Source organism: Schistocerca piceifrons, chromosome 1, assembly GCF_021461385.2.
Source record: "Schistocerca piceifrons isolate TAMUIC-IGC-003096 chromosome 1, iqSchPice1.1, whole genome shotgun sequence".
Taxonomy (NCBI): domain Eukaryota; kingdom Metazoa; phylum Arthropoda; class Insecta; order Orthoptera; family Acrididae; genus Schistocerca; species Schistocerca piceifrons.
In genome coordinates, this window is record NC_060138.1 from 1,063,196,905 (window position 1) to 1,063,213,554 (window position 16,650).

A 16,650-nucleotide genomic window follows, 5' to 3' on the forward strand; every position below is an offset into this window, starting at 1 on the left:
TTTCTAGAAAAAAGCATTTTGATACTGCCTTCCCTCTAAAAATGAGAAATATCAGAAATAATGCAAGAGGCAATGGCTGGATTACCAAAGGAATTACAACTTCCTTCCAGAAAAAAAGAGAACTTCATCAAATCTGCAAAGAAAATAATGTCACAGTAGATATGCACAATAACTATAAAACATACACAAAAATTTCACAAAAGGTCATAATACAGGCAAAAAGAGCACGCGATGATAGGTGTATAAAAAAGTCTACAAACAAAGTAAAAGCTATGTGGGATATCATGAAAAAGGAAATGAGCAAGAATATGAAAACCAGTGAGAATATTGTCTTGTTACATGACAGTAAAAAGATGACAGAACCAAGTGAAACACCAAATGCAGTATTACTCAACAGGTACTTCACCGGAATGGTAGAAAATTTAATAAAAATGAAACAATGGAACTCCGGGTAGGAATATCAACAATCTAGGAAAAGATAGACTGCTACTTACCATAAAGAAGACACATCAAGTTGTAGACAGGCACATTAAAAGACACTCACATGTAGCTTTCAGCCACAACTTTCATCAGTAAAGTCACACACACACACACACACACACACACACACACACACACACACACAAATCAAGCACACCTCACGCACACACAGATGTATGCTTGCTTTGTGTGTGTGTGTGTGTGTGTGTGTGTGTGTGTGTGTGTGTGTACTGATCTATCTTTTCCTACATTGTTAATAAAAACTAATTTTGTTGGAAATCAGCAACCAGCAGAAAACGAGATCAACAGCTGTAAATTATCTATGTTTGTGGATCATGGAATCAAGGTGGAAACAATAAGGGCTGTTACTAAACTAAAAACAACATACTGAGCAGAATCTTACAACTCTCTCTCAAAAATATTATTGATCCGTTCACTCATATATGTAACTGCTCATTAGGAATGGCTGTATTTTCTAATCAGCCAAGAAGATCCGAAGTTATTTCAGTAATCAAAGTTGATGTCAAAGATAAGATATCCTGTATTTTCAAAAGTACTGGAAAACTAATGCACAATAAGTTAACAAAGATCATGAACAAAAATGGAATATTAGCCAGTCCTCAACATGGTTTCAGAAATAAGAAGTCAACCAAGACAGTAATCTATGAATGCATAACCACTGTTTTAAGAGCCATACACATACAATCATGTGGGCCAATCCCATTCCGGATGCATATTTCACAGTTACCACAAATGTGAACGACATTGCAACACGCACTGTTCTGCACAACTAGTGGCCAGGGAGATACAGCTCCTCTCATTCTTCTTGTGGAAACTTACATACTCTCAAGGCAAATGGTCAGCCTTTGACTGAGAACTCCTTGTTGTTTATTAGGCGGTGAGATACTTCCATGAAGATACTGACTGCCATCAAGTGATAGTGTTTACAGACCACAAACCACTAATCAATGCGATATTGCACCCACTGAAAGATGTCAACCTTGATGCTTCTGACACCTGGATATTATTGCTGAGTACACTACAGATGTATGACACCTGCACGGAAGTGACAGCCTCACTACCGACTACTTATCATGAGTCAATGTCATCTCCCTCCAATTTGATTATGAGAAGCTAGCCACCAACTAGTGTAAAGACACTAGCATCAAGGAATTGCGCAACCACAATACCGGCCTACAAATCAAACGACCCACTGTCCCAGGGACTGAAATGCCGATTCTCTGTGAAGTGTCCCTTAACGGGATTTGGCTGTCAATGCCACAAAAAATGCACCATGCAATTTTCAATCAACTCCACACCCTATCTGATCCAGGTGTCAGAACCACTGTCTCCAACTCCTCAAGGAACACTTTGTGTGGCCCAACACCAAAAAACAAGACTGTATATTATGCCAATGCAGTAAAGTCAGAAGCCATGCACAACCACAATTAGGTAAGTTTCAAATTCCAAAAACCCACTTCTGCCATATGCACATCTATTTTGTTGGCCATCTACCAGAGGCCTTCAAGTACTTACTGCTAATGATAGACAGAGCATTCCAATAGGTGGAAGCAGCTCCCGTCCTCCTCCCCCCCTCTCAAGGACATCGCAGCAGAGTCCACCGCCCACCTGTTTGTAGGAACATATTTTGGCATGCCAGACATGATAACTACTGATCAAAGCCACCAGTTCGAGTCAGCACTCTTCGGCACCCTGTGTAATTTCTGTCACACAAAACATAACTGCACTGTAATACGTTTTAGTCAAGCAGTGGCACAGGACTCTCAAAGCCACTATTACGTACCACATTAGATTGTGGACTGAAGCTTTGCCATGGGTACTATGCTGTGTCCAAACCATCTTCAAGGAGGACCAACAAGTGTCCCTCACTGAAATACTACACATGAAAACTGGTGCTTCCTACCGACTTTGTTTTAGCCGTGCAAGAACCTGTTTGTATGGACCTACCGGTACTAGCTCATTGAGTGGAGGACTAAATTAGTCTTATCCACATGCCCCTTCCCACGAAGTACTTGTTGCCCATGGCCTTCATACATAAACTGCTCTTCCATTGTGAACATGTCATGCTATGGGACAACATGGTTTGATTGGCACTACAGCTGGTATTTACAAAATTCCCAGTGAGTGTGGTGTTGCATATATTGACCAGATGACACGAACTGTTCAGGAGCATTGTATAGAACATGAAATATACACCTGTCTGTAGCAAATGTTAAAATCAACAGTAGAAGAACACTGTATTTCCATGGTAAACTCAATGGAATACGTTGTTTTTGTGGTCTTCAGTCCCAAGACTGGTTTGATGCAGCCCTCCATGCTACTCTATCCTGTGCAAGATTTTTCATCTCCCAGTAAGTACTGCAACCTACATCCTTCTAAATCTGTTTAGTGTATTCATTTCTTGGTCTCTCTCTATGATTTTTACCCTCCACGCTGCCCTCCAACACTAAATTGGTGATCCCTTGATGCCTCAGAATATGCCCCACAAACCAATCCCTTCTTCTAGTCAAGTTATGCCACAAATTTCTCTTCTCTCCAATACCTCCTCATTAGTTATGTGATCTACCCATCTAATCTTCAGCATTCTCCTGTAGCACCACATTTCGAAAGCTTCTACTCTCTTCTTGTCCAAACTATTTATCGTCCATGTTTCACTTCCATACATGGCTACACTCCATACAAACACTTTCAGAAATGACTTCCTGACACTTAAATCTATACTCGATGTTAACAAATTTCTCTTCTTGAGAAACGCTTTCCTTGCCATTGCCAGTCTACATTTTATATCCTCTCTACTTCGACCATCATCAGTTATTTTACTCCCCAAATAGCAAAACTCCTTTACTACTTTAAGCATCTCATTTCCTAATCTAATTCCCACAGCATCACCCGATTTAATTCGACTACATTCCATTATCCTTGTTTTGCTTCTGTTGATTTTCATCTTATATCCTCCTTTCAAGACACTGTCCATTCCGTTCAACTGCTCTTCCAGGTCCTTTGCTGTCTCTGACAGAATTACAATGTCACTGGCGAACCTCAAAGTTTTTATTTCTTCTCCGTGGATTTTAATTCCTACTCCGAATTTTTCTTTTGTTTCCTTTACTGCTTGCTCAATATACAGATTGAATAACATCGGGGAGAGGCTACAACCCTGTCTCACTCCCTTCCCAACCACTACTTCCCTTTCATGTCCCTCGACTCTTATAACAGCCATCTAGTTTCTGTACAAATTGCAAATAGCCTTTCGCTCTCTGTATTTTACCCCTGCCACCTTCAGAATTTGAAAGAGAGTATTCCACTCAACATTGTCAAAAGCTTTCTCTAAGTCTACAAATGCTAGAAGCGTAGGTTAGCCTTTCCTTAATCTATTTTCTAAGATAAGTCGTAGGGTCAGTATTGCCTCATGAGTTCCAACATGTCTACAGAATCCAAACTGATCTTCCCTGTGGTGGGCTTCTACCAGTTTTCCATTCGTCTGTAAAGAATTCGTGTTAGTATTTTGCAGCCGTGGCTTATTAAACTGGTAGTTCGGTAATTTTCACACCTGTCAACACCTGCTTTCTTTGGGATTGGAATTATTATATTCTTCTTGAAGTCTGAGGGTATTTCGCCTGTCTCATACATCTTGTTCACTAGATGGTGGAGTTTTGTTAGGCCTGGCTCTCCCAAGACTGTCAGTAGTTCTAATGGAATGTTGTCTACTCCTAGGGACTTGTTTCGACTTAGGTCTTTCAGTGCTCTGTCAAACTTTTCACGCAATACCATATCTCCTATTTTATCTTCAACTACATTCTCTTCCATTTCTATAATATTGTCCTCAAGAACATCGCCCTTGTATAGAACCTCTATATCAGGCACGGCTCGTAATTAAAGCCTCTGAGGCGGAGCCGCCCCAAAATATATGTTAAAGTAAATTTCGCAAGAACGTATTACATAATTTAAATTATCAGGACGAATTTCGCATATTTCCCATTCCGATTAAAATAACGACGGTCAACGTTTTTGGAACTGTTGGTATCGATAGATGTTTTCCGAATGGTTAGTGTTTAGGCTGCGCCTTGGAACGTCCGTAAGCTGCATGTAGTAGCGGTTTTGGGGGCGTCGCTTCCATAGAGTAAATAAATATCTAAATATTTACTCTATGGTCGCTTCTGCAAAGTACTGCTCTAGTGCTCTTTATGGGCGACCCGAAGGCTCAGGGTGTCATACCAACCACCACACATTTTTCACGTTCCACTATCTATGTTGAAGTGTTGGCAGAAGAGCCAACACCGTGTTGTTAGAGGAGGCCGAAATGCACGCTTTTAAAGCTCACGCAGTCTGGCGTGAGGTCTGGAACAGTTAAGGGAATTAATAGTAGCAAATAAAGTACGAAGATCTTGGAATATTTAACTTTAATCCATAATTGGAGAACATCGCTCTTGATGGTACATGTTTTATAATTTCAATATTAACTGGTAATGGCGCCTTGCTAGGTCGTAGCAAATGACGTAGCTGAAGGCTATGCTAACTATCGTCTCGGCAAATGAGAGCGTATTTGTCAGTGAACCTTTCCTAGCAAAGTCGGCTGTACAACTGGGGCGAGTGCTAGTAAGTCTCTCTAGACCTGCCGTGTGGTGGCGCTCGGTCTGCAATCACTGACAGTGGCGACACGTGGGTCCGGCGTATACTAACGGACCGCGGCCGATTTAAAGGCTACCACCTAGCAAGTGTGGTGTCTGGCGGTGACACCACATATGTAATAAAGGAATGTAGAGTGGCCGAAACCTCACTATCCAATCTCTGTCTCTGCACATCTCTACTACGCTTCGATGATGCGTCATTAATCGACGTTTAGTATTATTGTTTTGATAATGTTTTACATAGTTGTTTTGTTTCTGCCATTGGCTATTTTATCCACATTTAGAATAAGTTTGCAAATATCCCGCCTGAGTGCACTACACTACAGTAACGTAACAGTACTGCCATCTAGCGAGAGTTGCATAAGTTATTAGAGGACTAAGCACACGAATTTATTCCCCCCCCCCCCCCCCCCCCCCCCCACTGTGGCCACATCAGCTGTATGGATGTTTTTCATGCACTCTCCCTGCTTTGTTTTACTTTATGTGAAACAACTGACTGACACAAGTCCATGTCATTTATATCAGCTATATGAATGTTTTCACTCAGCCTGTGATTGTTTTGATTTCACTTACATACTAATTCAGCCTTTTTGGTTGAACACAGACCATGGCTGGGGTTCTCAGCTTTATTTAAAAAAAATTATCTTGTTTCAAAAAGAGATAAATACATCAGCTTAATTTAATAGGTACACTGTACCACTATTAGCCATTTCCTTTCCTATTCCACTTGCATACAGAGTGAGGGGAAAATGACTGTCTATATGCATCTGTATGAGCCCTAATTTCTCACATATTATCTTCATGGTCTTCACACAAAAATAATTAGGTGACAGTAGTATCGTTCAGCAGTCAGCTTCAAATGTAGGTTCTCTAAATTTTATCCATAGTATCCCTCAAAAAGACCATTGCTTTTCCTCCAGGGACTCCAATTTCAGTTCCTGAAGCATCTCCACAACTCTTCTCAAGATCATCACAATGTGTGTCCATTCTCAAGAGGCATATGAATGTCAGCATCCCACATCCACCCCTACAGGGTGGAACTTCAATGTATAAACCATAAACAGGATCATCAAAATTTTCTACCTTTAAAAAACTGCCTTACTGTAATCAAGTCAACATCAAATGCAAATCAAATCACTGCAGAAGCACAAGAATTTGAAAATACCTGAAAGACTATCTTTTCAAGTTTTGGTTAGACCTTTTTATCAGATTATGCCTCGTGTTGAAATAATTTACAGTATAACCAACTGCAGTCTCTGACCACTGAAGCATAAACCATGACTGATAAAGAAAAGCTTGAAATTGAACTAATAGTATTCTATTTCAGGTTTGACATTCATAAATATTGCAAATTAATTGATCTACTGGAATCTATCTTGGAAAATAATCTGGATGATGATCTTCGTGAAATAACAAAACTGAAAAAAATTCTCTTGACAGTATGCATGACTACATCAGAAGAAAAATGCTGCTTTCAATACTGAAAACTTTTTTGAGAAGCACTATAAATATAGAAAGAGTAACTGCACTTACAGTGCTTTTAGTGGAGGAAAATTTCCTTGGTGGTTATCCAGAGATCAAGAAGAAAATTGTTAATAAATTAAGAAAAATGGATTTCATTTTTAGATGAATAGATCAGGCTTGAATTTAACAGTTTAGGTTAAAGTAAGTAAAAAAAAAGTTTGATTTCGTTTTTTTAGGATTCTGTAAAGTTGATGAATAAATTGTTTCCTTTTACACAGTTTTAAACAAAGACTAAAATTTGTTTGGAGCATTGTTCCACTAATTTTAATTATGAGCTACCACTTTTCTCAAGACAGTGGCTGAATGTTCAAATTATGCCACTGTGATTCTGACTATTAACATGTAGTCCACATGATTTTCTGTCCTCCGTTGTGGTCAGACTTGCTGATATAGCCTGGAAACACATGTTCCCTTGTTGTGTTGGGTGTGATTACAACCTATTAAAATCATAGAAAGCTTTTTTGTAGAATTCGTGGCCACCATAGAAGTCCGCAGATTAAATTGTGGTGGTGGTGGTGAGGTGGGGTGGCGGGTGGGGGGGGGGGGGGGGGTGGAAGCTGATTAATGTTAAGAGCCCTTATGATGTAATTGGTCTGACCTGCTAGTTAATTATATATGATGGACTCATTATATTTCGTTCTTGCACTTGATGTTTATGAGAAAAAGTGTATGTAACAATGTTTATATAATTGGGAGTACAGTAAATGGTCTTTCCAAGATTTTTATTGAAGCAATTCTACAATTATAAATAATAGTTAATACTGTAAATAACTATAAGTTTTGGCTGTGGAGCCCACTTCTCAATAAAATTAGCTTCAAAGCTATATTTTACAACAATAAATACTGCATGTTCAAAATTTATTGAATGAAATAAAAAATTTATAATTCAGCAACCACAATTTGGACATGTTAATGTGTATTGGCAAAGTAAATTTAAAAATTTGTGTAATGGCCTAATTGACTTTGGGGGATATTTGGGTTATCAAATTAACATGTTAAAATTAGGCATTGTTAGGGAACCAGATGGCTTTGTTATGGTGTTTTATTAGATTATACAAAAGGCTAGTTTCTTGAAAGCTTTTGTTCAAATACATATTTGGAAGCAAATTGTGATGTTTGGGTATGATTTGCAACATCAAATTGTCAATTTTCATGCTTTATTAATATTAAAAACAATTTGTACTACAAGTTGGTGTCTTACAGCAAGAGATCTAATCAAAATACATTTGTAAAACTTTTATGCTGAATGTAAATTTGTATGTTTTAAAGTTTATTACTGAACACTACGCCAATAGAAAATCATTTGTTAGCTTGCAAAGGTCATATTGTGCCTGTAACTGACAGGAAATATGTGTTGTAAAATGTTTCAATGTATAAAAAGTGTGCCACAAGTTTGTTTAAGGATTAGCAGATTTGTACCCACAGGCAGCTGAGTTGGAATGGAATAGCAGTCAGTAGTAGATGAATGTTAGACCTAGATGATACAGTGATGAAACCTTTGCTGGCAACATTGTTATTGCCAAAAATATGTGTTGCAATTAATAATGACAAGAGCAGTGTATCAAATTTGCTTTCTTTCATGAAGAAAAATTATTGTTCTGAAATGAGTATTGTAGCTTTTTAAAAACCCACCTCTAGAACTGAAGCAATACTTAGATCCAATGATGCCAACTACTGAAATCAAAGCTGTGATACATAATTTTTAATCATATAATGTCATCCCATGTTCTTGAAGTAGGGCCTACCGATATGTGTTTTATGTATAATCTCACCTTGAGAGCGATAAGGTGCATTCGGGTACGACTCCCTGTTGAACAGTTTATATTAAGAGTAGAGTACAATTTATTCACTTTTAAACATTTTAAAATGTGTTATTGGTGTAAATATTTACATATAAAGCTAAAAGACATAAGGTAGCTAAGAGACATGAGATGCACAAAATTTCATGATATTTATGACAGTGATGCACAGTTATATACATATATAATGTGAAAAATATACATCTAGGAACCTTTTAAGCAACGATTTTGTACAATTTAGTGTATTAGCTTTATAAGCAAATGAAGAGAAAAAAATGTACATTCTGGTTATCATGTTGATAACAGAAACCAGAGGAAAAAAACTTCAAACAAGAGATTTGCATGTGCACATGTAAGTACCACAGCTGCTGTATGGAACACCTGTACAGCAGAAAGTAAAAATGCTACAGGGAAGCCTTTCAACTTATTCACAGATTTTAAAACACAGGGTTTATCCTCACATTATTCAGTTAGACTGGAAACCTGCTTCAGCAGCTCATATCATAGAGGTGCGAATAATTTTTCTGTCTGCCTTTCACTGAGTAAATGCTGCAGTTCCTTTTGAATTTGTCCATGTTATTTGACATAAATCCCATGAGAAAGAATACTAGAGATGCCTCAACAGCAGCCTATATGAAGATTGCTTACTGATCATGCATATCATTCTAACACCCTTTTCTGGGTTTCACCATAATGCTCAGTGGTGGACACTGAAGCTCTAATATGAGAGCTAGCAAAATTGACCAGCCCTCTACATACAGGTAAACATACCTGTACTCAGCTAGAACTAAAAAATTCCCTCAGGCGGTCATGGTTATGAATAACCCTGAGGGCACAGGTAGCTTTTTGGAAGAGCCTCAAATGCACTTCCTTTGAGATGGCTTACAGAGTAAAAGTTAAGGGAGGAGACCAATGTTGGCGAAAGAGTAGTTCAGTATTGAGTCAGGAGATAAATACAGTAGAATAAGACACTTGAGATAAGGGTTGAAAGTAGGGAAAGAAGGTGGACGGGGAGGGGAGGGGGGGGGGGGGGGGTAGGCAGCTGAGGTTGGAAACTAGTGGAATTTATTGCCAGGAGGGCATGCAGAAACAAAGTATATAGTGTAGAAGAGGCAGTTCTGGGGGATACAAATAACATGGGTATTAAAACAGCTGCTGAAGACATTGATATAGCGGAGTGCAGCATACACGTCAACTGGGTGGTCAATTTTGCGGTTATGCACAGTATGATAGTAGGCCCCCATGCAAGTTGACAGCTGATCTGTTGTCATAACCACATAGGAAACTGTCACATATGACATGACTGAGTTCACATGAGTACCAAGTGCTTATCAATGGACAGCGGGAGGAGGTAATTTTGGTCCTGTATTGACTTGTCTGCAGTTACTGTCAATCTTAGCTGTCTGCATTAGCTTTTGTTAATTGCAATTTTATTTCACTGATATGTAATTTATAGCAATAAGTACCACTACTGAAATATTATTATTGAAGAAGTAAATAAATAAAGTGATTTCATAGAAGGATACAATACATGTACAGTATATATTGCCTGCACTGTGTGAGTGAAGCAGGGGGTGTTCCCACTATATCTTTTCTCTTCTTGTGGTGGTCTATATGCAAGTCATCTTTCCCTCTATTGAAAGTGCAATGTTATAGTGTACCCAATGGGACAAGTCAGCACCCAAGTCATCCACTTGTAAATGAAGTACACAGCACAACTAGTAGAAGGGGCAGAGTATCTTAGTTCATATGCATATCATTACTCTAATTAGTGTGACTATTACCTGAATTTGTCTTTATTTTGCTACTGCCATTCATGAACTACTCTCACACTCTCCTCCCGACCTGTACTTCAGTAACCCCTTATTAACTTCAATCTCTTCCCACTGAATTTTCTCTTCCACTATTGGAGCTACTTTCAACTGTTCTGTTCCACAGTGATTGGAGCTTTAGAAATTCACTATTTCATAACGTTCATTCCTGCTCCAGTAAAGCAACATTATATGTTGAAGAAAACAGAAGATGCTATCATCATCTGATTAGTGTGGGTTTAATGTATGTGATAAGTTATTCTTATTAGTTTTCATTATTACAGTGGTCTAATGTTTCTTTAAATAACTCATATATCCTGTTATGTTAGTTGCATGTCCGAACTTGCATAACTTTCTTGTAATTATGGATGGAAGTACGTAATTTTCTTATTTTATTTTGCGAGTTATATAAATGGAACTAATAGCGAATCTCATGCTCCATCACATCACAGCAACTTAGGTGAAATATGCACCATTAGAGTCATGTAGTAATGTAATAAACATGTAAAATAGTTTCAATATGGAAGTGCAAATATGGGGCTTTTTCACCAATTCAGAAGATGAAAATCACATGGTTGAATATAGGTAATATGTTACTAAACCTTATATTTCTATTTTTCTATCTTTATGTCATTAATCCTACCTGATGTACAATTTTTTCTCATTAATCACAAATGAAATTTCATTCGAATAGCAAGCCCGAGGCTGTGATAAATGAAGTCTCTCAAACCACAGAAACAGCATCTTAAAAATAATTTCTGCACACTTTTGACAGCTCTTAATTAGTAATCAATTATCAGTGCTTACCTCATTATAACTAAAAACTATCATATAAAAAGTAAAGCCCTTACTAATCTTATCCTCCAGCTATCAATTGCCTCCACCAAGCATTACCTTCAACAGTTCCAGTCTGTAATTACAATTCTCTACCTCTCAGCCCCACAGTATGTAAGCTCACTTTGAATCACTCTCAGTGAAACTACCCTTAGATCTGGGAAAGAAACTGCCTCACAGTGTATGAGGAAGCTATCAACCACACTGGTGAAATGCTTCAAAAGTGGTGACACCTCCTCTAACCACCATGCACAACACCAATCTCTCCAACTCATAAGTAGTCCTCTTGTTCACCTGCAGCCTCAACTTGAAACACTGCTTCACCATCCAGTACCAGTCCACAAATAGAACAAGCATTAAATGCTTCATTTCCTTCACAGTTCCAGAAGGATCCTCCTCCTATCCCAAAAACCATCATCTAGAGGCATTCTACAAATTTCCCATTCCCAGCACTGCCTTCCAATCATTCCCGAAAACGTCTCCAAAACCTTACACTTTACTCCAGCACACATTCAGGTCATCCATGATCTAGAGGCAAAGGGTTCTATAATTATCTGTGTAGACAAAGGTTTCACTGCAGTGATAACTGAAAATGGGAAGGATGCAACAGAGTGGTTACGTAAACTCTCCAAATCTAACATGTATGTCTCATCACTCAAAAGGTAAATTTCAAAATTATCTCTCCTCCTACAGATTTATGAATGCTTGATTAACTCCTGCATATGTTATTATTTATCAAGAATATTCTATGAAAATATCATAAAAGCAGCTATTATTTTAAGTTACATTTTGTGTACACCATTCAAAATCTTAGTGGATCTAAGCAGTCTGCTTAATATTCCATGGCCAGAATAAAATTAAATGAATACTACAGAAGTATTAGCCATAAAAGCAAACATGGAGGCAGGTTTCAAGTACATAATTAAATTTCCCAGGGTAAGTATATTTGTATTTGGGTCACAACAGACTACACCGCATGTCAAAATTCCACTTGTATTAATTGAACGTCTCTTTGCGTAAATCTTGCAACATACAAAATGCAAGATAAAATCACGCGAAGAAGCTGGTGAGAACAAATAACTCCTATAAAATATACATGAAAGATTTATTGCAGTTACACTTCATTTAACTGTAATATCAGTCCCAAATCATTTTAGAAACAAAGTTTCCTTCTGATAGGGTACCCAAAGATTGTCCATGGGTGAGGAAGGAAAAACAGAACTAACTTTTGAGACGGTAGTGTTGTTGTAAAGAAAAGCAGTCAGAAGGATAATAGTTTTAATTACAAAGTGTTGGTCGGCAATGATTTTTTTTTTTTTTTTTTTTTTTTTTTTTTTTTTTCAGGCATATGAGAGTAGCAGTCCATCTGTAAATCATAAAGGCTGCAAGACATGATATACGACAAAAAAATTCATTTTATAGTGAAAGTGCTTGAAACCCACAAAAAAATTAACTTCAGTAAAAAGATGTGTGGAAACTGCTTCTCCCTAACCGGATAATTTGTCACACTTGATGTGAATAATGTTTAAAATGAAACAGAATAAAACATTAGAGATATGATCATGTTTGCAACAACTAAGTACAATTTCTACATGTCAAGTTGCATTTCCTTAGAAGTAAATTGTGACTTCTTGTCTTTAGGTCACTGTGGTCCTTTTACTTTTTTAAAATGAATTACACATACAAATATTTTATTTATTTTTCAAAACAATTATGAATGCCAAAATTTGACAAAAATTTCTGTACAGTGCACAATTATCATAACAAAAGGAACTTATCATTTTTCAAGTAGAAACATACAGCACACTAATTACAGGAATTATATACATGACATCAAGATTTTATATACAAATACAGTACACTTGACCACAAAATGCCACAAACCACAAAATTTGTACTTAAATATATCATGACATTTGAAAGACTGCATCTGCAGTGACACAAAATCACTTTTAAATAATTATAATTTAGCAAAAAATGACAGTTTTACTGTGTACATTCACACACAAAATACTAGAAGTATTTTTTGTATTACAGAATAATTTGAATGCAATCTCTAAACATAGAAGATAAATGGAATTTAACTACTTCAGAAAAAAAATCCAAGTATCTTTAAAATTTGGTATTTAGTTGCAGTTAAATACAACTGCGCACAATAAAAAAGAACATGTGGCACAGCATAATACATTTTGAGAATTTAGTACAAATAATTAACATTAAGGTACTGTATAGCTCTCAACCACTGATTCCACAGTTTACAATCAAGACACAGATGTGGCTGTCTCATACAATGATAACAATTCAGTCAAAGGATTGTGTAGAAAATTATGGAATGACAAAATGTTAATTTAGTAACCTTGTTATGAGGACTGGTAAGCTAACTTTATTATTTTATTGTATTTTAAAGACACTGTAAACATTAAAAGGTAGGTATAGAACTAATTCTTGATACATGCCACGATTTCAGGTACTTTGGTGTCCTAGGAGACTTGCTTAATTATTTTTGGGTAGAATTGTTTGCTGTTCTCCTCACACTTAAAGAGAGAAACTCAAAGATTATTAAATTTCTTTATGTAATATTCTAGAGTAACTGAAAAAGCATATTTTTCCATCATGCAACAATTGTCCATTCTATGAGAAATGTACAGCATACAAAGTACCAAATAATTTCAATTTTTCACATTTTCTGACAGAACTCAGGTGTGCCATGAAGATACATATACATTCCAAAAGTCTTTCATGAAAACTGTGTTATAGGTTAAAAATGGTTTTCTTCATGGCTGCTCCCTTATGTACAAATGTCAACAAGTACACACAAATTGTAAGTCAAAACAGGAATGTCAGTGCATTTAATGGCATTGTGGAAGATACCTTCTCAAAATACACTTTCATCAAAACTATATTGCTGAAAACAGATTTCATTTCTTATTTTATAATTTAATTACAGCATGAGTATTTCCTGACATATCACTAACAAATTTACCATTCGTTCAACAAAAGTCTCTACAAAGTCTTCATGAAAAACAGATATTTTTACTGATTTAACAAGGTCTTCTACAATTGGCTTTAAAAAAAACTATAGATTTCAATACTTGTCACAAATCTAATGAGCAGTAATATATGGAAACTAAGGCAATAAATCTGACATTTTCATAAACACTTTCTTCTGGAATAGAGGAAAGGAAGAAAGAGAGAGCTGTGGAAAACTGGAAAGAACAAGTTATTAATCACAAAGAGGTGGAGAAAGTAGGCATTCAAAATGAGGAAAAATATATAGTAATATATGGTATTATGTATATTTCATTGGCTTCTGCAAAACTTTTCATACTTTGTCTTTCTTCCTTTTCTTTGGTACAATAATCTACAACTCAAAATCTTTCCTATTAACTGCTACATGCTACTGTTGCCTTGTTACCACATTTTAGACATAATTCCAGAAGTCACACGTGCCAATAAAAAGTTTTAGCTTTAATTCTTTATCGCCACTTTTCTGCTTTCTGTATATGGAACTTTCAGATACAGCACTTGAGCACACATAATATCTCTTCTTCTAGTTAGACAGTAACAAAAAATTGAAAACTGAATGGCAAACATAGTGTATAATATTTAGCTCACATGTAATATGAGAAAGAATAAATTCAAAATACAACCACATATGAAACAGGCAAAATGAACTAAGCTCTTTCCACCCAAATGCAATAATTCTGAACAATTTCAACAATGCACTCAAAACGAAAAGTAAACAATACACATTTCAAAACTATTAGAATTCTCTTGAAATTCATCACATTAAAGCTTTTAAAGCCTTCTCTCTCTCTCTCTCTCTCTCTCTCTCTCTCACACACACACACACACACAGAGGATGAGTCATTTTTTATGGTCATGATTGTAAATACTTCACAACTAACAGTAATCAACGCAGAATATAAACTATGAGGAAGACAAGAATGTGCGGCTACACTTCAAATTCAGTGTATCATAGAAATAATATTTACCTTGGCATTCTATTCGAGATACAACACACAAATAAGTAGCACAGCTCTTAAATACTCAGTAAGTTCGATCACACATCATGTAACATTTTCCAGTTTAATGAAAATGATGCAATCAGTAGAAAGGTTATGGTCTCATACTAAAAATCAATAATGCATTACACAATCTGTGCATTATTGAACAACCCAATGCCATTTACTCTTCCCTCTGTATCACCTAGTTCAATCTGTTCCTTCAAAAGTTCTAGTTCTCTAATGCCAGACACTGTAACTTCATATTTGTGTGTGACAAGAGATCTATAGAAATGAACAGCAAATGCTAAGAAAATAACAAGAACTGGTATAAGAACAATACAAGCAGACCACGCGGCAAGTTTTGAAAAGTCATAAAATTTTACCCAGCACAATATTGCTATTTCACACAGAAACAAAAGAAGTCCCAGTAGTGTAGAAAATGCCCATGCAGTTTCTATATACCAGTGCAGACGTTCATGTGGTGATTCATGAACCAAGCTGATGGAATGTAGGTTACAAACGGCATCAATGTTGGGAAGGATGCATGTGCTGATCATTAATGCCAACATGTGAACTGCAACTAGCAACGTAGTGCAGATAGCAAATGCTATCAGCATTTCCTGAGGTACTTTAGATCGTTCATTGAGCTGCACTTCCACCATTGCTACCTGAAGCACAAACAAGTATTCTGAAATTATATTTAACTTTCACCTGGTGAACAGTAATATTCATTACACAAAACAAACATTATCTTGTTAATAATATAAAAAATATCAAATCATTCATGAAGAAGCAAGTACATGGAAGCATAAATTGTATACCATGTAAACACACATAAAAGTGCTACACAAGCAAAACTATAAACACAGAGAGAACAGTTTTAGTTTTTCTGGATATAGTGGGCTGGTATAAACAACTACAAAAGAAACTGACCATTTCTTGTCACATCAGTCAGAGTCCTTTTACTGCTTTGAATATTCTCTCTCTCTCTCTCTCTCTCTCTCTCTCTCTCTCTCTCTCTCTCTCTGTGTGTGTGTGTGTGTGTGTGTGTGTGTGTGTGTGTGTGTGTGGTCCCCCCCCCCCCCCCCCTCCTGCCATCACTTGTGCTTCCCAGTAATGCAATTAATACTGGGATTCCCTTCTGCAGATCAATTACAATTTTTTCTCATCCAATATAAGGAGAATGTGTAGGAGCTGGCAAATTAAGCTTCATAATAGAGGTGCACAGCACAGAAAAAGTTTAGTTCTAATTTATTTGCATTACATTTCCTCAACAGACATTATGACTCCTAAGGCACCGACATCAACATCTCCAATGTCAAACTTTGGTGCATGCAGTATGATGTAGTGGTTAGCATCACTGGTTGGTGTATTGTGTGTCGCCTGTTATTATTTCATATTTATCGTTTCTGGAAGGTTCTTGAAACATCTTAAGTTTGTGATGTTTGTATATCTGGAATAGTTAATGGTTGTATAAATACTAGAATTCTAAAATACTCAATGTCTGTTTAGTAACTGCATTCTATCTGAAAGAAATCAGTCCTGTTCT

The 16,650-nt window shown here is 36.6% G+C and overlaps 1 protein-coding gene across 4 annotated transcripts in view; it reads right to left on the reverse strand.

The window, feature by feature from the left end:
* LOC124753909 (calcium release-activated calcium channel protein 1-like) overlaps window positions 1-16,650 on the reverse strand; it is a 256,973-nt gene that overhangs the window by 98,336 nt on the left and 141,987 nt on the right. Inside the window, exon 4 of one of the 4 annotated variants that reach the window (XM_047249022.1) lies at window positions 12,769-15,769. The exons of the other annotated variants lie outside the window; for them this stretch is intronic. Coding sequence (XP_047104978.1) covers window positions 15,245-15,769 — 525 coding nt within the window. The 3' untranslated portion in view covers window positions 12,769-15,244. Of the gene's footprint in view, window positions 1-12,768; window positions 15,770-16,650 lie in introns of those variants that run through there. 4 annotated transcript variants of the gene reach the window in all.